The sequence below is a fragment of the Miniopterus natalensis genome, chromosome 8, assembly GCF_054644295.1.
Source record: "Miniopterus natalensis isolate mMinNat1 chromosome 8, mMinNat1.hap1, whole genome shotgun sequence".
In the NCBI taxonomy this organism is placed as follows: domain Eukaryota; kingdom Metazoa; phylum Chordata; class Mammalia; order Chiroptera; family Miniopteridae; genus Miniopterus; species Miniopterus natalensis.
The window spans coordinates 53,604,835-53,627,396 of record NC_142088.1 but is presented as its reverse complement, the minus strand read 5'-3'; the positions used below and the strand labels follow the sequence as shown (position 1 = coordinate 53,627,396).

At 36.7% G+C, this 22,562-nt stretch overlaps 1 protein-coding gene across 2 annotated transcripts in view; it reads left to right on the top strand.

Annotated features, from left to right (window-relative positions):
• GALNT13 (polypeptide N-acetylgalactosaminyltransferase 13) overlaps positions 1-22,562 on the top strand; it is a 417,254-nt gene that overhangs the window by 390,019 nt on the left and 4,673 nt on the right. For both annotated transcript variants that reach the window (XM_087819844.1, XM_087819845.1), the window contains exon 12: positions 15,028-15,162. In XM_087819844.1, coding sequence (XP_087675970.1) covers positions 15,028-15,162 — 135 coding nt within the window. The remainder of the gene's footprint in view (positions 1-15,027; positions 15,163-22,562) is intronic.

Here is a 22,562-nt window from a genome sequence, read left to right as displayed (position 1 = left end):
AGATGGGGTGATTATCCTGGATTATCTGGTTGGCCCTAAATGCAACCACATGTATCTTTATAAGCAGAGGGAGATTTGACACACAAAGAATAAGAAAAGGCAATGTGACCATGAAGCAGAGAAGGAATGATGTGGCCACAGGTGAAGGAATGCAGGCAGTTTCCCTGAAGCTAGAAGAGGCAAGGAACCGATTCTCCCCTAGAGCCTCCAGAGGGAATGCTGACCTACTGGTACCTTGATTTCTACTCAGTGAGGCTGATTTCAGATTTCTGTCCTCCAGAACCACGAGAGAACAAATGTCTGTTGCCTTAAGCCACCAAGCTTGTGATAATTTGTTTCAGCAGCCACAGGAAATTAATATAGGAGCTCAGAGAGGAAACTCCAGAAATAATCTAGCTTAATATCAGTTAGCAATCAACCTCTTTGGAAAAGAGGTCAGAGAGACTAAACCTTTCTAAAAGTTAGAAAAATATATTATTTCATCTTGCTACTTCAAGAAATGAAGTGGTAGCTAAAAAGAATGGTTTTAAATTACACTGGTTCTTCAGGATGTTTTAATTATGGAAATTTTGTTTATGAAGATTCCATTTATTTTTACTTTGTGTATTCTCTTTTCTATTTTAGTGTAATTGTTATAGTAAATAAAATAAACTCTAAATCCTGAATTTTTAAAAAAAATGAAAAGTATAAAATACCTAAAAGTGAATCCTTACAATATTAAATGATAATTTCCTCTTCAGTTAATAGTTAATAAGTTCTGCACAGGAGTTCTAAAAATTGTTGCAATTTTTTTTTCAAACCTTAATTCAAGAACTGAACAATCACAAACAACATTTTCTTAATGCAAATAAATTGCAATATTATTTACAGTAAAGAAAAATCTGCTAAGCTTGGGGTTGAATAAAATTTGCAAGAACTTAAACTTATGATCTAATTCTTCCTAGTTTTGCCTGGCCAGAATGTTTCCTGGCATAACAATAAATGACAAATCCATTGTGTTCAACCTTTTTCTTTCCCTGATAGGAGTTACTCAGAGATTGTGAGATTTTCTTTCTTTAGTGCTTCCTAAAAATTAAGTACTAATATTGCCAGTTTCTTAGATTTATTTTTTCTTCTAAGTGTTGTACAGTCTTATTTTATGTATTTCTGCATAATGATAGTTAACATCTATCACATATGACTTTTCTTTTCAAAAGCTATGAAAATATTTGCAATGCAAGTCAACCTACAAAGCACTTTTACTATTTTACTGTAAAGTACTTAAAATTAATTCCCTGAAATCCTACATTCATTTTAATAAGCTACAACTTTGGCTCTGAGCTTTTTAGTACAAAATTGGCTATATGATTCATTGTGTCAAAATATAAAAACAAACCAGCTTCAAAAAAGGTTCAATTATTCCTAGTGTTTAAATGATAAAATTTTTTACTATGATTCCAGATAAAGAAAGCAGTATATGGCAGTGGGAACGGTACCAGATGTTAGACCAGTGGAGTCAGATTGGACTTGGGTTCAGCAACCTCCATACTTGAGTTCTGGCTAAGAAAGAATTCAGAGCCAAAGCTCAAACTATAAGAGAATTTTATAAAATCACAGAGGTAGAAGAAGAAGTAATTTGTAGATGAAATGGACTGAGGAAACAAGTTGTAGAGGCAAAGTAAGGGCCCTTGGAGCTTAGAAGTGAGGAAGGTCATGGTAACCACCTGGGACATGGTGGGGGAGGAGAAGGGGAAGGTGAGGGCATGCTTCCAGGAAGCAGAGTGAGCTTGGGCCCTCAGTCCTAAGGGTCTTCAGGGTAGAAATTTTAGGGGAGGTACTAGGGGAGGATCTCAGTAGACTATTCAGCAGCTTTTCAGGTGTGTCCTTTCAGGGTCTAGGTCTCCACTGATTGATTGGTCATTGCCAGGGCAGGGGGTCATTATCCAATGTAGCTGGTCCTGAGGCCAACCATGGGGTCGCTGATCTGGTTTTATCGCTTTTCTGGGCCTGGAGCTGAAATACAACTGAGGCCTAGATGTTATCTCTAGGGAGGAAAGGTGTGGGCATCCAAACCACATGACCAGTGATTGCTAGGGGAGAAAAAGTCACCCTGGGGGGTGAGGTCTCACCCTACAGTTGTCCTTTGCCAGGCATCCAGGGCTCTCCTCCCTTGGTGACCTTCTGTACCCAGCCCATCATCCTTGCTCTGCTCATGTGTGTCTAACTGCCCACCACATTTGGAAAGGGGCGCTGGGAGCAACAAGGAGGGACATGAGATTGGACTTGGAGGGGATGATAGTCCCTAAGAAGGCATCTTAGGAAACTGTGATATCAGTATATGTCAGTGCACATATAGTAGGATAAGAATATTTATTCTATTGGTTAATCAATTAATTATAGTGTATCATTATATCAGCCCATGCTGTAAAGCGTTAAAAATTAAATTTCCATGAGGCTCAAGTTTAAAATACTTTAAGCACTCTGGGAAAATTCACATAAATTTGATTTCATTTAATTAATGAGATTCCCAGAATATTTTGAAAAACCCTTCCTTAAAAACTAAAATATCACACATCCTCATAAAGCAGGAAGTTTCATATTATCCTCGTTTTAAAAACTCCCAACACACACACACGGTATGCAGAAGCATATGTACCTCTCTTATCTCACACCACCAATAGAGCTTTTCTTACTGAGAAGGGTAGGCTGTTAACCGAAATATCTACTAAAAGAAAAATGTTTTGCTACTAGCAGCATTAATCTGCTCCTTCAGCCAACCAGTTTATCTCCTCTGAAGCTCCTGTTACTTAAGAGGTAGGTTCCAAGCTTTCTGCTAATTTTACCAAAATATAGGCTTATTTCCATTAACTATTAAGTCCCAATAGAACTTTTCCATTCTCTTTCAATCTTCTGAACCTCATTTTTTATGCATAATTCTTCACATGCCAGAGACAGAAAGCAAGCTCTGGTCTATTCTTTTTCTTATAAGGACACTAATCTGATCGTGGGGACCCCACAGTCATGACCTCATCTAAACCTATTTACTTCCCAAAGACCCCACCTCCAAATATCATCACATTGGCAGTTAGAGCTTATGAATGGGGGATGGGGCACAAGCATTCTGTCACAGAAGTGGCTTTATAAAAGTCCTTTGTCCTTTCTGGCCCTCAGTGTCCAACACTGTAAATTGATATGGTTGAATTAGATGCCCATCGGTTCTCCTATTCTTAATTTCTTTGTTAGAGAGACAAGAGCAGGAAATCCAAATGATTTTTTGAAATCTTTGGGCTAGTGACAAGAGAAATGAATTTAGAAAGCTTGAATTTAGAAAAACAACATTTAAAAAACAAACATTTTTAGAAAATGTCTCAGATCAATGTGACAATTTTGAGCAACTTAATGACTTAAAGAAAAAAACCTTATTAATCAACAATTTATTGAACACCATATATGTGTTCTATAACATATGGGCACCAAGAAGAATACAAAAATATACTTAAAAGTCTTTCCCTGGCCAGTGTGCTCAGTTGGTTGAGTGTTGTCCCATGCACTGAGAGGTTGCTGGTTTGATTCTTGATCAGGGCACTTGCCCAGGTTGCAGGCTCTTTCCCCAACAGGGTTCGTGCAGGAGGCAGCCAATCCATGTCTCTCTCTCTTTTGCTCCCTCTCTCTTCCTCTCTCTCTAAAGTCAATAAAAACATATATAAAATTAAACACACACACACCTCAAACTCTTTTTTTGTGTATAAGATGCTGTTTGTTACATGACATGGAGTCCTTCCCACGGGTTCCCCTAAGAGAATTTCGTACTCTACCGGGTGCTATGACGAGTCGTTTGTCTCCTGAGTTTTTTTTGTGTTTTTTCTTCCTTCCCTACTAAATACATGGTCCACACAGAAAAAAATAACAATATTCTATTGATAAGTATTTATATAAGCCTCGTTCTTAGGCTCTTTTTAGTACAATATCACTTTTTTATGTGGGTGGGGTTGTTTCTCTTTTGTTTCTTACCTGTTATGTATATTTATGTTACATATGTAAAATTCTGTGTGAAATCACTTCTGCTTTTTTTTACAAGATAAAATATAAATAAGCAAATAGGAACACAATCCCTGCACGAATTCTCAACAGGAATATAAAACAGCGATTCTTTTCACAGCAGAATATTTATACTGCTACATAGGAAGCATTCCCCCAAAAAGGTCTGGTAAGGACAGGAGAGGTTCTAAAAGGCTTCACAGAACTGGCAGTGAGCTCAGAGAATGCGTGTGCGAGGACAGCGAGGAGACAGGCCCAAAGGAGCGGCGGGCCTGGGCTAGGGAGAGGAGAAAATTAAGTTTTATAAGTATAAGAGCTAAGGTGATAATAGAATGTAAATGTCAAGCCAGGGGATTTTTATATGAGGGGACAAAAGGAGCCAAGAGCTTTCAGACTACAAAGGTTGTCAAAGTATAGCTTGTAACCTGTTTCTAATACAACCTCATGAAAATACTTGGACATGCACTTTTGTTATTAAAAATGGCATGGGGAATAAATACAACCAAAATGAAAGGGCTTTTTCTTTTTGTTATTTAGTGCCCGAGTATAATTTCACCACAAGCAGCGACAGAGCTGTAGAACTTTTTTGCAGTTCATTTCTTTTATTCTTTATCAAAGGACTTGATCCAATACAGAGCAGGAAGCTACGTGTGGTATGTACAGAAATGATACCTTTCCATTAAATGGAAAAAGGCCTGCTTCAGTAAGTTACCATGGAAACAGCCTACCATCCATTCTAATTTCTAATAAAGAGTTTTAGTCTTCTAATGAAAACCTACCAGATAGACGTGTTTCTACTCCAATTCTTTAGCTGCTAATTTTCTAAATAGATTTTGGGATTCTTTTTTAATTTAAAGGAAGTAAATTATGTGCATTTGGATGGAATATGCAGAACTTGGTGTGATTTGCTTTTGTTTTAAGAGGTGCTTTTCTTTTTTTCCAAATAAACAATTCCTAACAAATTCAGAGGTGCATTTTATGTCCACTGTAACATCGAGGAATGATCAAAGTGGCATTTTATTTATTTTTGTTAATTTTTACCAGAGGATATTTTTCCCCATTGGTTTTTTTAGAGAGAGTGGAAGAGAGGCAAGGGGGAGATGGGGGGAGGGAGAGAGAGAAAGAGAGGAGCATTGATGTGAGAGAGACACATCTGTTGGTTGCCTCCTGCATGTGCCCCAACAGGGGCGGGGGATCGAATCTGCAACCCAGTTATATGCCCTTGACTGAGAATCGAACCCGTGACCCTTTGGTGTGCTGGTTGATGATCCAATCACTGAGCACACTGGCCAGGGCAACAAAGTGGTCTTTAAAGGTCTCAACCGCCACTGCTCAGTCCATGGCCTACATACTGCGGAGAGAAAGTGCCACTTTTAGGTGGCAGAAATGGTCACTTTACAACCCACCTGCTAAAGGGAACTTTTCTTCATCCAGTGAATGAAACAAGTGGCCCATGAGCTGGATTTATTTTTATTATGGGGATCTTAATGAATGGTAAATCTAACATAAAGACATAGCGCCCAATTTTAGACTGAAGTTAGGACACATTAAAATTGATCTCTGAGATCTCCTGTACAGAATTCCAAATAATTTATGATCCCCCTTCCAGAAGGTGGGATTTCTCTCTCCTTCCCACCTTGTATGTGGGCTGTGCTGATTGACTTGCTTCCAAAGAGTGGACCATGGGAGGGGGCTGCGGTAACTTTACAGTGAAGAAACGTGGCAAGTGCTATGTTGGGGTAAGTGATCAAAGTTCTACATGTGAGTCATGTCGGTACCATGCACCCTGGATATGATGTGATGAGAACTTGCACTTCATCTTTGTGATCTTCCTCTTAAAAACCTATAACACAGTCAAACCATTAGATAAGTAGTAGACTAACCCAAACTGAGAGTCACTACCCAACCTCTTCTCCTCAAAACTGTCAAAGTCATCAAAAAGAGGAAACTCTGAACATCTGTCAGTGGGCTAAGGAGATATGACAACTAATGTAATGTGGTAATCTGGATGGGATACTGGGGGGGGGGGGAATGAATGTGGGATCATATGGAATTTTAGGGAAAAATTAGAAAAATCTGAATAAAGTTTGGATTTTTGATTTTTTTAAAAATCACTGAGAAGCAAAATGCTAATGTGAAAAAGAGTATGTGAAAAGGGTATGGTATTTGGGGCCTGATAAACCATAGTTCAAAGACAGACTCTCCCACTTTCAAAATGAGTGACTTTGGGGAAGTTATTTAACCTTTTCAAGCTTCGTATTCCTCATTTTTAAAAGAATAATAATAATGCTTATCTGGAAAGGTCATTGAAGAAATGTATAGTATATGATATGAGGTATATCATATTTAATATACAGTGTATCTCAAATGACTGATATCTTGCTGAATGGGGTCATCTACCTGATGAACTACTTGCACTGGAATCCTTGTCTTAATGTCAGTTTTTGGAAGAAGCCACACTAAGTACAGCCTGATCTTAGTTTACAGCAATGATGAATGCCATAAGAAGCAAACAGGATTTTTTTGAAAGCTTGAAGCCACCTAAAAAATTTAACATTATTTGCATTCAGTGCAGATGTTGTGGTAGTAATCTCGAGGTGAATTATTTAAATTATGTTTAATTTAAACTTAAAAATAGTTTACTTTTATAGGTAAGAGGCAGTCGTGACTAACATACAGTAAGAGTATCTCTGTGCCATCTAGGACATTATAATTTGCTTTTTGAGACATATATATTTAGTTATTTTTTTTCTAATATATGCCACATACAAGAGTTTTAGGAAGTGTCCAATGATGTAAGTGAAAATCTTTTAAGATATGAAATATCACAAAAATACCAGTAAAATGTATTCAAAAATAATGGTACAAAGTTACTTTGCAGATAATAAAACCAACACTAAAAGAAATAAAATAGTTTATATAGATGCCATGTGAGTGATAATATACTATTGCTGCTGTGCCTCTTTCACATTTATAGGTGTAAATCAGTAAGAACCTCAAAGACCACATATCTTGCTACTCCTTGGTACCAAGCAATGAATTAATGATGGAAGGAAAGTGGGTATTAAATTGCCCATGGCTAAAGGAGACTATCCCAACCCATCATGCACTTTTCTTCCCCTGAAATTTATATGTGTGAGGGCAAATATTTAAGGAATGATACAACCAGGGGAAAAACACAGCAAACAGTACCAGCAAGTGAAAGATGATTTGTACAGAAAATCCTTAGTATGACCACATGGAGAATAGAGTTCAGGTCAGGCTGGAATACTGGAGGGAACTCTTACAGAAATGTTGGCACTCTGTTAGATGTTTGTGTATCACATTCGAAGTTTCATAAAGGGCCTATATGGTTTGGATACAGCCTGAAACATTCAACATGCTCAAAGGTATCAGTCGAATAAACAGATGAATGATTGGGTGAATCAATAAATGAAAGAGATATAGCATGGGAAGTGTTCCACATGGTGAGCATAATTCTAGTTTTTGCATGAATCTCCTTTTTCCTGATGTTGAATGTGTTAATTTTTTAGTGTTGTATAATGACAAATTTAGTGGCTTAGTACAACACAAAATTATTGCCTCACAAGTCTTTAGGCCAGAAATTCAAGCATAACATGGCTGGGATCTCTGCTCAGGGTCTCAAACAACTAAAATCAAGGTGTTGGCTGGAGCTGTGATTTCACTGGAGGCTCGGGGTCCTCTTCCAAGCTTTCTGGTGGTTGGCCAATTTCAGTTCCTTGTAGTACGAGGACTCTGAGGTGCCATCTTTTTGGTTTTTGATGTGTGTTTTTCCTGGTGCTCTGCCAACAGTTGCCCTCTGCAGCTAGGGGCTGCCCTCAGTTCTCTGCTGTCTGGCCCTCTCCAAAGCATGGCAGTTTGTGTCTTGAAGGCCGGTAGGAAAAAGCTTCTCTCTTCAGTTGGCTGAGTTCTTATGTAGAATAAGAATATAAGCATGGCGTGACTTTCCTGTTGTAGTCAAAGTCTCACCCACACTAAAAGGAAGTGGCATGTACACCAGGAGATAGGAACGTTGGAGTCATCTGAGAATTCTACCATAATCCACATCTGCACATTCAAATAGCTAGCAGGTACCTTTGGAAGGAATTCTGTTTGGGCTTAAATTTGTATTCAATACTGCAATAGTAAAATATGAGTATCTGGAGCATAATGTTTATATATTAGATTTCTTGAATTGTAGACTTCCTTGAAAACCCTTCAAGGCAGAGTAAAGTATTAAACATACATAACCTTTAACATCAGTAGTGTTTAAAATGGGAAGGTTTAACAATGAAGTAGAAAGAAAGTAGAAAGATCAATCACATTTTGTTACTGTTTTAGTGTATCCCCCTTATTATATTACTTTTCTTGCTCTGTTTTCCACAAAGTGGACTAGAGAATTCTAAAGACAAATTGTTTTCATTTCAATTCAGTAAGTAATTATTGGGCACACACATTTTTCCTAGAATTGTTTCCATAGGTGTTGAAAAAGTATCCTTAGCATGGTTATTGGGACAGCAAGGTTTAAAAATAAAACAGAGGATGAGCCAGACTGTAATAAATGTAAGTTATATGTCTAGATTTTGCACAGATAATAACTCAGATGTTACTTGGGGCAACTACTGTGTTTAGAGTTTACATGAATTATCTCATTCAACCTCTGAAATAGCTCAGGAAACAAGGCGCATCTTGGTCCCTTCTCCCAGGTAAAGAAGCCAAGATTCTGACAAAGCTTCACAGTAACTCTGCTCTAATGAGGAGGGGAGGAAAGTCTCAGACCCTGTCTGTCATTTTCCAAAGCTCCTTATTTTAGTGCTGTTCTGCTCCAAGGTACCAGTGATGCCACACCTGCAGCACAGTCAAGCAAGCTCTGCAGGTCAGAGTCCTCGCAGGGCGCTCCATGAAGACAGCGAGGAATGCGCTAAGGCTCTAGGGAGGGAGGCCTTCTCCTGAGCAAAGCAGAGCAGGAAGGGCAGTGCCGGTGATGCGATCAGCACGTACCAGGTCAGGGCCTGAAGGACGAGATGACCGTCGAGCACAAATTAAGAGCAAATTGTAACATATCCTTGCATTGAAGAGAAAAGAGAAAGAGTTGATGCGGCTTAGATGATCTCAGGACAGGATGGAAATATTGAAATCGAGATTCACACCCACATCGAACAGTTTTTAGATCACTGAATTGTAAAACACCACAGATATCATCTAAGCATGTAAGATAAGAGTACACAGCTAGAAGCTACCTACTTTTCTTTACCTTCTTCTACGCAAACCTCTGAGCCAACAGGTTATAGATGAAGCCTCAAATCAAGCAACAGAAAAAGGACCTGTCTGGGAGCAGATGCCTCTTTGCTTGGAAGCTCCATTGACGAATTGAATTCCGTCTGTGGATTTTCTGTGCTAATTTCAGGATGGTGTGATGAGACAGTAAGAGAGAGCATTGTGAAAAACAAATCTCATTGGTAAAGGTCTAATTTTTGTTGCTAAATGTTGTTATTTCAATACAAATTTTCCTAGGCTATTTTTACAGAAGGAGGAAAAAAACTAGTATGTGTTTATTTTCTTACAACTTATCCCTCTGGACTGTTAACAAATTTCTCAAATTGCCCACACTTCAAATACCTAAAGTGATCCCCCAGAGGGCCCAAAGCTCCAAAATGACTAAGTGATGGGTTTGTAAGGGGCAGTATATTCAAGTAAAACAACAGTGACAGTGAGCTTAGGGTCCAGAGAGACCTGTTACGAGGCAGGTCTGGCAAACTGGGTGAATCCTGTAAATGTGTTGGCTTTGGTGTCTTCGGCTAAATAACGAAGCAGTTGGCATAAAATGACAGAGTCCCTTAAAACGGAATTCTATAGAAAATTCTGTCCTGAGGCATTCAAGAGGAAAATTATTTTATAAATTAAAAACTAAACTAGGGACATCACAACCTATATAATAAAGCTGAACAAAATACATGTGTGAACTTTTGAAATACAGATTATATATAAATATAATATAAATATAAAAGTTATATGTATAACATCAAAATATTTCTTCATGCAAGGATAAAAGAAAAGAAATCCTGTTGCAAGACAGAGCCAGCAGAGGGCGTTCAGTTCCTGAGCCCGTTGCTGAAGGAAGCTTGGTCCAGGTCCCAATCAGGAAACAGTGAACTTGCTTTGAAACTTGCCCTGGTTGAACGATGTGCTTATGCTACTAATCTAAGCAAATATTTATTTGCATTTTGCAAAGGGGTAAATATAAAAGGCTGTTTTTGAAGACGTAACTATACAACATTCACATTGTAAACATGATGAAACTTTTAAAAGAATGTATAGACAGTCTTTCATTGTATGAGATAAAGCATTAATTTCACACAGAATACAATATTTTTGATCATTCGCATAGCAGTCCTTGAAAATTGTTTAAATGCTGTCTTCATTGTGTATATTTGAAGAGCTATAAAATTCCTTTGGACATACTTACAGAAATGAGAAATCCAGAACAAACCAGATACATATGTGAAATAATGAAAATGCTTACTTTTCTTTAAAAAAAAATTAACATTGAAAGGAACTGAGATTGGAATTGGCTACCAGCCTTTATGTGTTGGAAATTACTGCTAAACTCATTTGAGTACCATCAATTAAGAGACAGCAATAAATTTGATCTTTATAAATATGCATAAAAGCAGATAAATCACCTAGTCACCGTGAAGAATCACTGTGTGAAGATTACTTAAATAGAAAAAATATTATAACAACGATTGTTCTAATGATCTTGTAAAATATAACTGGATGTCATAATTTTCAGCCCAGACACCGAGACACAATAGATCTGAAATTTAGAATCAGACTTCCCCATATGCAGAGTTTGCACTGATTCCATGACTTTTAGACCCTCCAACCTGCATAAGGAATAAAAGGAGATGTATTTGTCCTGGTGCTGTCGTAACAGACTACCACAAACTGGGTGGTTTAAAACAATAGAAAATGTATTGTCTCACAGTTTTTGAGGCTACAAGTCAATAATCAAGCTGTCAGAGGGGCATATTTTTTCTGAAAATTGTAAGGGAGGGTCATTCCTTGCCTCTTTAGCTTCTGGAATTTGCCAGCGATCCCATGGCTTGGAGGCACATGGCTCCAATTTCTATCTCTCTCCATATATATCCCTTTCTTCTTATAAAGACACCAGTCATTTTGGATTAAAGGCCTGCCCTACTCCAGTATGACCTCATGGTAACTTAACTGATACCTCTACAATGGCCTTATTTCCAAGTACGTTCACAATCTGAGGTACTGGGGTTTAGGGTTTTAGCATATCTTTTGCAGGGGCATAATTCAACCCATAACAGGAGGTTTCAGAAGGTGGAGAACTTTGTAAGGTTTTCAATGGGGGGAGTAGTTGCCCTCCCTCTAGAGGGGTGGGGTTGGGATTCTAGTTTCTAGTGACAAAGCCTTGAAGAGGGGAACCCAAGGCAGGGGCAGATTCATGAGTGTGTAACCCATGCAGTTGAACAGCGGCCTGTAATCTTGAGTCTCGATAATTTTCAAACAATAGGTCCTGCATTGTCATTTTGCATTGGGCACTGCAAATAATGTAAGACCCCACTCTGAGAGCTTGCTATGTGTTTCCTATACCTGTGGGGTTTGGCAGGCTGTGACCTGACTCCAGCATGGCAAAGCTGGCCTGTGACTGAATTGCAGTGACTGCCCCGCCTGGGTCAGCTTGCCTCTCAGAGTTGTCAAGTCATAAAAAATGGCCCACATGTAAAGTATACATTGTCCTCTTAGCACTACAATGAGAGGTACAGTGGCACCCTGGTTTTCAAACGTTTCCATTGAGGAACATTTCAGTTTATGAGTGCCTTAAACCCAGAAAGAAATGCTTCGGTTTTCGAACACGCCTCGGAAGTCGAACACGCCACACGGCTTCTGCTGAGGGCAAGATCCTGAGGCCTGGCTGTGGGCTGTGGATCCCTCTGTTTTCAGTGTTTCAGAACTCCAACAGTCTTCTGGAACGGACTACATTCGAAAACCGAGGGACCACTGTACTGAGTGATGGGAACCTCTGAAGAACCACAAATACTCAGGAGAGGGAGCTTTAAATCTCTGCCACGCCAGGAGTTATAAAGAGACAGTTCAGTTAAGACCTTTCCTATCCTTTCACCACCCTGGAAAAATCAAACGCTGATTAACAGCCTGGGGGGGATTTGGGAGTGGGCAAGGGGGGTAAGAATGAAAAAAAGAAACTTAAGACAGTGAACTAGAGAAGTCAATGCTGCCCTATCCCACTGCAGGCTTCCAACCTAAAGCAGTCCAAGTTAGAGAAGGGGAGAAAATCTGCTATTACCAACAGATTACAAATTACGTAATGTTAGATAGCTCATAATTTTATGTATTTAAACAAATATGAAGATTAGATATAAAACACAGAATTTTCAAAGCACTACAAAGCTATTGAATTCATAACACAAAAAGATCTCTACTTATGCTTTGCCATACCATTAAGTTGGTATGCATTCATAGGAATATAAATATAATTGCACAATGTAACAAAAGTGCAAATTTATTTAATATAATATCTGAGTCATCACACATGGTTTCTAACACAGATAAGTTGTTCAGTTAATGTTAACTTCCTCCCCATTCCTCTTTTATAATCGATGGAAGCACACAGAAATTGATTATTTTACTCTGCTTCTAGTCACCTTAGTTTAAAGCATCAGATGTTGATTTAATCAATTGTCAGAGTCAATCTGGCATTGGACCAACTGAAAATAAATGCTAAATCTAGTGTTTGCGTAACTCAATTCTGATTTAGTAAGAATAAATATTGGTAACCAATTTGATAAAGCAATTTGAGTGGTAACTAGAAAGGGAGAAATTGTTTCGAATTCTGGTAAAAGAACATATAATCAGACTTCGCTAATGAAGGCATCAGTCAAAATTTAAAATTGTGGTAGGCTGCTGTCTACAACTTTCCCCCTTTACCCACGTGGAATATGTTGTAAGGCTTCCATTGGAAGCCTGAAACCATGTATAGTACAGAAACTTATTTATACTATGGTTTTTTTCCTATTCATACATGCATATGATAAAGTCTAATTTATAACCTAGGCACAGTAAGAGATTAACATCAATAATTAATAATAAAATAGAACAATTATAATAATAAAATAAGGGTTGTTTGAATGCAAACAGTGTGATAGAGTGACCATGGACATGATAACAGAGCGCTGCCAAGTGACTGAGGAGCTGGGAGCATATACAGCCTGGATAAGCCAGACAAAGGGATAATTCCCATTCCTGGCAAGATGGAGCAGTCAGCGGGAGACTTCATCATGCCACTCAGAATGGCAAAGAATTTAAAACTTATGAATTGTTTATTTCTGGAATTTTCTATTTGACACTTTCTCATGGCAGTTTACCGCAGGTAACTGAAACCACAGAAAGCAAAACCATGGATAAGATGCACTACTGTAATTCTATTTTTTAAAAATACTAACCAGCCTTGGCTGGATGGCTCAGTTGGTCGGAGCATCATCCCATACACCAAAAGGTTGCGGGTTCAGTTCCGGTCAGGGCACATGCCTAGGTTGCAGGTTCCATCTCCAGTCAGGGAGCATATGAGAAGCAACTGATTGATGTTTCTCTCTCACATCAATGTTGCTCTCTCTCTCTGAAATTCAGTAAACATATCTTCCAGTGAGGATTAAAAACAATACTAACCATGTTTGTACAAATACCTATCTTCCATGTGTGTTTCTTTTACTATTACTTTGGTTATTCTTATTTTCCATTAAAAGTATGAACATTAAAAATATTAAAGATACGATATTTTTTCCTGAATTTTATGCCACAAAGATTATATTTTATATAGTTTAAGTAAAGGAACTTCTCAAGTTTTTATATTGCTGAGTAGAACCTATAACCTTTGTGAAGAATTTCTTTTTAAGACGTTGGCTTAAGAGGTTTTCTGGGTTCCATCATTGATTTTGCATGTTCCTCTTCCGACTTCTTGTGATTTTCAGAGAAACCCTGAATAGCAGGACTGTCACAGCAGTCCTTTCAAGAGTAACTTGTTCAGCTTAAAGGCTAGGGCTCCAAAGTTTATAAGTGATTTGTAGAGCTGACTTCCTCTGACTTTATCAGACTGCTTTGGGAAACAAAAAGACCCTGAGATCACCTTCCTTATTATACTCCCTCTTGACATTGCAGGAGGAAAAAAAACAGAGACCCATAGTATACTGAACCATGCTTATCGGAGCTAGTGGAAGAAAGCAACATTTATAGTTATGTGCTTAATAGCTCTCTTAAAACTTCAGTAATCAATGCTATAAATTATTCATACCAGGAACAAAACAATAGAGGTTATAGAATATCAGTTAGAATTAGCTAACAATGAGTCTACAATCACCTTGACATTTCTTGGATATTTTGAGAAATGTAGTCAAGCCCAGCCAAAACCATATGAGAGAGATAAGCATAGAGCCTACCCTTAATGAGCTCTCTAGAGAACACAATTCTACCACCTTCGTATTGTCAGACCCACTGACAATATTTAATAGAATTTAGGTAATGTACTTATGTTATGGAAGGAAAGATTTAAACTTCTTAATGATAAACATCATTGTCTCCAGGGTGAGGAATTGGGCATATGGTGGTAGGAACAAGGACTGTCCTTTATCGCACTCTATGCAATTTATAAACTTTATTTTGTTGAACCTCTGTGAGCGTTTTAAGGTAGTGCAGGGAATTTGGTGCCGGCAAATAACAAGCGCTTCATAATTTAATTTGTTAAATCGAAGCTTCACAAAAACCTTATAAAACATGTGACACTGTCCCTATTTTGTGATTGAAGGAAAGGACTCGGAGAGATGAACAAGCTTTCTCAAGATCACACAGCAGAGATCATTTGAAAAGTGTATCTGATAGGAAAACTCCCACAGATCAATCTGCTATACTGTGACATTTTTTTGTTTGTTTTTAAGAAGATATTACTTTATTAGCTGAATTTTATATTTTCAGGTGTTTTCTTATACCGCTGACAAAGAAATCCGAACCGATGACTTGTGCTTGGATGTTTCTAGACTCAATGGACCTGTAACCATGTTAAAATGCCACCATATGAGAGGAAATCAGTTATGGGAGTATGATGCTGAGGTATAGTATTTTCCTTAACTTATTTTTGAGTGCTTTAACTGAGTTAATACAAGGTGGGACAAAAGTAAGTTCACAGTTGTGAGTACCTGAAACAATGGGTTTATTCTTGTATTATTATTTATTAATTATTGTACTATTTTCCATGTGAACAACTGTAAACCTACTTTTGCCTCGCCCTGTATTTCAAATACATTTAAACCCTAACTTATTTTTTTCTGCATCGTAAGAATTGCACTTTCAAAAGCATGCATGCTCATATGGGATGATATTAGGATGGTATGTTATATAAATAGATTTTTGCCAAACTAGTCCATAAGTATAAAATATAAACGAGAAACATAAAGTCATTTTTATGTGCTTAACATTTGTTATCATGCATCCATGCTCAGCAGAAAGGTGAAGGGCAGACTATGCTTATCTGAGAGGTGTGTCTGCAGATGTACAACAATATTTTCATATCTTGAATTTTACACTGTTTAATCTGTAACATTTATGCTTCTCACCTTAAAGGGAAAAAAGCAAAAAGCTGACAAGATTAGCTTAAAGATTCTTTATAATAGTAAATACTCTGCAAAATTCAATAAACTAATTAGGTACATAATCAGCTAAGCAGCATCTTCTCAATATAGCACATCTTTCTGAGAGAAGACAGGGAGAAAAAAACGATAAAATTACTGTTGGAATTTATAGCCAGGCAGTGTGTAAAAACCAGATCAACCATCAGATGGAGCTAATAAAAAAGAAATATTTTCCCCTGCAGAAGGAAGCCACCTTGAAACAACTTCATTTCCTTCACTTCTCTTTGCTTAACAAAATGAATTTGTCGTCTGGGTTACATTTTCCACGTTATTAAATGGTTGGTGATTTATTTAAGATAGGAAGTAAACTTCGTTCTTACATGATAAATAACACAATAGAGGTAAATGAATTTCACAAGTGCAGAGTTCTATGAAAGTTTAAAATTCTCTGCAAGGGGAACATTTTCAAAACCAATCTGCAGAGTTGTTGATATTATTGATACTTTAACAAGGTCTTCTTTTTAAAAACTTTTGGAGTGTCATTTTAATTTGCATGATGTTGTCATTTTTTAAGTGGACTATCAGGAAAACTGCCTGAATTCTTACATGATGTGAAACTAGTTACACAGAGTTAAACGTTGGTCCTAAAGTTGATATAAAATTACCGAGCCCTCTGATACAACCCCCTCTTCTGGGACACAACTGAGGCAAAGCCCCTGGATGAAGCCTGCCCGCTGGCCCAGCTGCTCCGCTCAGCTCCCCTCCCAGTGCCTCGCACCGTCTTTACCGGCCACCCTTACTGTCCTCTTCGGCTGTTACCTCCCTTTATATCAAGGCTGCAGGAAACCTTTCCTCTGATAAGACGTCGGAGTAAATCTCAACCTTTCTTTGGTCAGTTTCCTACTGCTTCTGTGAGGAAAAGTACAGACAAATGGACAGAAAAAGGAGAAACTCTGAAAGAAATATTTTTTAAATAAAACGTTTTGTTGCTGTTGTTGCATTTTTAGTTTTCACTAGGATCCCATCACTTTATTGGGCATGTGCTAAAATAAAGGAATCTAGCTCCCAGCCAGGCATGGCTCAGCGGTTGAGCGTCGACCTAGGATCCAGGCGATCGGGGTTCGATTCCCGGTCAGGGCACATGCCCGGGTTACGGGCTGCAGCCGATCAATGACTCTCTCATCATTGATGTTTCTATCTCTCTCCCTCCCTCTCCCTTCCTCTCTCTGAAATCAATAAAGATATATCTTTTAAAAAAAGAAAGAAAGAAAGCTAACATATATTTATAAGAAAAGGGTATACATATTTTTTATGACAGAGCATTGTTGAATTTTAGAATGTACCACTCTTAATCTTTAAACTTTTATATAATCTTTGAGTGGATAATGGCTTTTATAGTCATGACTAAGATTCCTTCATTTCTGAAATAACTATTGTTGATAATTATGTATGTGTTCTTATTTATATTTCTATCAGCCAATAGGAAGATTATTGAATACTAAGGGATTTTGAAAGAAAAGTGAAAAAAAAAAATTGGATAACCTCCCCTAAGATAAAGAAATGATTTTTGTAAATTTACTGTTTGGATGAGTAAGAGTTATCTGTTGCAGTACTTTTAGATTATTGTAATATTTTGTATCACATAAATTTTTTTCTACAACACATACAAATAAAGCTTATACTATGTCATATATATTGAGAAATGTTTATTTTTAAATAAACTTTCCAATCATCTTAATAATTTTGTAACATAGCTTAATATGCTGTCTTACATGTTTAGGTTTTCAAAATTAAATTGTGATATTCAGCTTGTCTAAATTTAAAAATTTAAATCATAATGCAAGTTTTTTGCCAAATTTATAATGTATAAATCACAATATAGAGAAGTCACGAGAGAATAGAATAATTATAGGAATGATGCATTTATTGCCTTTCTGGAAATTTCAGCTTTGAAATAAAAGACATATTATTTGTGAAAAAGTCAGGAAAGAAAGAAATGGCTTTTTAAGTAAAATGGAAATATAATTTACTTTTTACTATTACCTCTTCTTTTAAATTTTAGGATAAGGGTCACTTTAGTCTACAGAACAGTCCCAATCTTTGCTACCCAAAGTGTGATTCTAGGACTAGTAACATCACCTGGGAACCTGCTAGAAATTAGGATCTGAAGTAGCACCCTGGATGCACTAAATCAGAGTCTGCACTTCAACAAAATCCCCAAGGCATCCGCATACATATTAAAGTTTGACAAGGACAGGCTTAGACAGTGGCCAAACTACTTGTCTTCCTTAGGCTTTTCATAGACTGTTGCAAAGTATTGCAAAGCTGGGAAAGGGCAGGTGCACACTTCGGAAGATGACAAGGCTTCCCGGAGAGGTGGGGAGGGAGGCGAGCCGAAGGGTGAGGGCGCCGAGACTGGAAGGAGTAACTGCCAGGTAGCTCTCGTCTTTTCATATTCCAGCCAGTGAAAAGTAGACAAGTGCTGCTTGCTGCTGCTTTAATTTATTCTTTACCTCTTGCTACCAAAGGCAAAAGTATTCTTTGAGAAACTTCTGAGGTGGAGCAGTTTCAAAGCCGAATAAAACTTGGTGGAGTTCAGAGAATTACAGAGCTGAGACTTACCTTCAAGATCTTCTTTGAGCCTTGATCGGGGGGCTCAAAAGCACAAAGATCACACCGCCAGCTGCGAGGCAGGATTTAGGGCCTAATAAAGTATTCAAAGAAAGCTGGTTATCACTGCAATTGTGCAGCTCACAGTGTGAACAGCTGAAATACCCCGTCACGTTATCTCCTGGAGTCTTTTCAATCTTAGAAAAGCAAGTCATAAATAGGAGCAGACTTGTGGGAGTATGGGAGAAAAATGGAAACAGCGTTGCAGAGCCTCAAAGCATGGAGCCTATTTAGCTACTTTGGTTTGTTTATTTCTTAGGTGACTGGGGGGTAGGGAATAGAAGGGAATAAAGTTTACCGAGTGGCTATAATTTCATCTGTCTTCTCAGGCAATCCTAACAATAGCCCTATAAGATGATAATATCGTATTTGTATTCGCATTAGTAAACATCAGCTTAGAGTTTTTAAATGCCCTCTCTGGGTTTGTACACTTCAGGTTTCCCGCACTTAACTGAGCAGTCTTTCTACTCTATTACATTCCTTTGGAGGTCATTGAAAAACTAGAAACAATTAGATGCTTTGAATGATGATGATCTGATAAGTTAAATGTACAGTATTAGAAACGAAAGAAAGAAATACCATCAGTTATTTGTGATAGCAAATTGGATTCACATAGAATTTCTCCTTAATCATTGGAAAGATGTTCTGCAGTTAAGTGTCTATTGAGACAAACAGGCAGTCATGAAACTACTTTTTCTGTAGGTCTAATTGCTTACAGATTTTAGCTATCGATATTCATAAGACAGCTAGTATCTAATTGCTTCTACTTTTATTTGAGTGAAATAAAGCACACTTTGGTAAAAAATTCATGTCTTTGGTCAACTTTGATTTAAAATACAGTGTCCTGCTTTCTTAATGAAATACTTTTAAAATAACACAGCCATGGATTTAATTCAGTATCACCTAGTCCTGGCCAAATGTGTTCGATTCGGAGGCAACTGAGCATCATTAGCAAACCTGCAAAATCCTCACCTGATCTAGAATCTCTCAAATAAACTACCTGAACACTCTGGTGCTGTGAAAGCCCACTGACTCAGAGTTAGGACAAAAAGGAAAAAGAAAAAACTAAACCCTACCTCTCATCTCACTGAAGCATTTAAAAAATTATTTTATAAAGGTCTGTCAGTCATCCTTTCTATTTTATTCAGGTTTTCTTATATTGTACTTGAACATTGCAGTCGTGTTCCAGTCCATTTGAAAATCACATTTTCCTGCAATAAGTGCACATAATCACAGTTTCTTTTGAACATCCAGGCAGCTACATACAGTGTGATGATCTAATTTTAGAGCAGAACACTTATGCTCAACAAACACTAAGCAACACAATAAAAAAAGGAGCAAAATATGATGCTAAAAATAAGTCTTGTTTTTCATGTGACTGAGCAAGTTGACTGAGAAAATATTGTTATGAATTCAACATCCATCTGTATCAAATGCTTCAGAGTCACAATGCAAGGGATTTCTTTTTAAGTAGGTAAAATACGTTGGATTGCTATTTACTGATATCACAGAAGCTAATATGTAGACTTTACTTATTACCTCTTTTATTTACCTTATCAGAAAGCAGGTAAATGGGAATATAATTTCAAGGTAAGTGATCTATTAACTGGCAACCCAGCCACTTCCCTGCATAGCATTCCCGATAAAAACAGTTGCTTGATTTGCTTTCCGAAGCCTGCCTGTATCAGACAAGTGCTACCTTTCCATGTGCCCACTGACCCATAGCTGTGGTTTCTTATATAGCATCAATTAGTGAATAGCAAGTTTAATAGTTTAGTATTGCGATTTTAGTTCTTGCTTATTAAACGTTTACACTTGTTTATTAAACTACTCACTGTGCAAAGATCACTAACATGCACAGTTCACTTTGTCAGGGGGTCATATTTAACATTTTGAATAACAACTTTATTATATTAATTTTAAATAGCTTATTCTGTACTTGATCAATAGGGGAAATCCTATTGTATTTGCAATAATAATAATGTTAAATTAAGTATCTGTAACAGTCTAAATTTATCTTACTTTGTTTATCCTTATGTATAATAACAATCATTTAAATTTCATTTTAAACTTTTAGTATAGCATCTTTTAAACTGAGACTGTATGATTGTTCCTCAGTCAACCATACAGTCACTTATACTTGTTCATTGAAATATCAAAATTTTTACTTAATTATTTTAACACAAGGGTAAAAGGTGTTTCTAATTTTATAATTTGTGATTCTTATTTTGTCACTGAAATTGTGTCCCCAGCCTGATTTCATTGGTTTTCAGGAGTCATTGTATCTCCAAAAGGGTAGATTTAGGGATGCTCCATAACATATCTTGTCTTAGATGCAGACATGCAAATATGTTTAAAGGAGGAAGTATTCATTTTTTCTTATGCATTTTAAAGTAGTATGATTAAAATTTTATAAATCCCAGGAAATACTAATTCTTTTTACTTCAGAGAAGTACAGCTAAGTTGTGCTATAATATTAACGAAAACCAATAGTAGCTTAGAGTTCATATTACCCTGTTTTCAAGGGAATATTTTAAATAAAGCGATAGGAAGAGGCATTTGGCACTATGCTGCATGTCAGCCTGTATAGCACATTGCCTTCAAAACTGAGTTAACATGACTGAGTCTTCTAAAGTTGTGAGAAGCATTTGCAACAAATATGACAAAGAGCAATTTTAAGAAAAAAAAATGTACACACAACATAAAAATATGCAAGTTCTTGAATAAACAGCAGAGGAGAAATGTAAATAGCCAATAAAAATGGAAAAAAGTAATTTAAGTAACTATTAAAAACACATACTTAAAAATTATTCCATGTGTTTTCTTTTATCCACTTCTTTATATGTGGTGTCAATCTGTCAAAGAATGTTTTTAATGACAACACACAATACTGGTGCAGATGCAGTAAAACTGACAACCACTACTATCCTGCCATATGATAAGCACAAGAAATATTTGCTGCCGCTGTTATTACAAAATAATTATTATAGATTTTTTTAAACTTTACTAATAAGTATTGCATTTTTTGTACTTTTGACCTTGTGATTTCACTTCTAAAAATTATTTCTAAAGAAATGGTTATAAATGTCGAGAAAGACGTTGAGAGATACTTATCAAAGAATTCTTTATAGTAGGTCCAAACTGGAGAGAGATTACCCCCAAATGAAAAAGTTAAAAGACTTTTGGCAAATCTACTTTGTAGAAATTGTTTATTTCCTATGTTTTTAGATTATTTTAATGATAAGAGAGATGCCCATAATATAAAGTCAAGGATGTTTAATTAGGTTACTTCTATTACATACATTTGCATAATATAAGTGTTAAAAATGACTTACTAGAAAATATGAAGTAATAATTGGTATCTCTTTTAGGCAAAATATTCAGAAAAAATAAACTAAGCTATTTTTTCAAACAAATGAAAACACTGAATGGTTTGGTGGGAGGTTTTTTTAATAAAAAATAATTTTTATCTCAATGGGGTTGTTTGAGATTTCTAATTTTTCTTAAAAGTGCCTGGCGTGAAAGTTCTTTGAATTCATGTTATGGTCTTTCAAGTGATAAATATTTTGGGGCAAAATATTACAAAAGTATTTCTTATGGAAAATTTTATATTGTATCCATGTTCTGGAGTTACATTTCCTGAGCATAAGTAAAATCTAGTTTTGTGTTTGTTTCAAACCAAGGAAAAGTTTATAATCTTTTTTTAATGATGCATGAAGTTCATAATCACTTAATACTGGGGTCTTTGATGTCAACATGAAATTTACCAAGAAAAGTTCACTGAAAAACAAAAAATCACTGAGGTAGACGATTATCAAACCTAGAAATTTTAAACAATATAGAGAGGAAATTCAAGTTTTGCTTAAAACCCCCAAAACTAGTTTCTTTAACAAATCAAACTATATACTGTTATTTCACAAATAAAATTTATTCTATGCAATAATGTTACCTTTTCTAACTTCATAAATCTTCAATCTACCCTTTTACTGTAGAAAGTCAGTCCTTGAAATGGAAAATACAGTGACTTGCGTCCATTAGGCTGCTCAATATATGTAGTTAATTTTATCAAAATTTATTTCCTGCACGAGCCTTTCACTAAGTGGTTTAATCAACAAGCCTACGGAAGTGCCTAGGCTTGGTGATGTAGGCAGTCATGGTCCCTGGCCTTCCTGGAGCTCTGCTGCTTCTGAGGAAATAGATGGAAAACAAGAC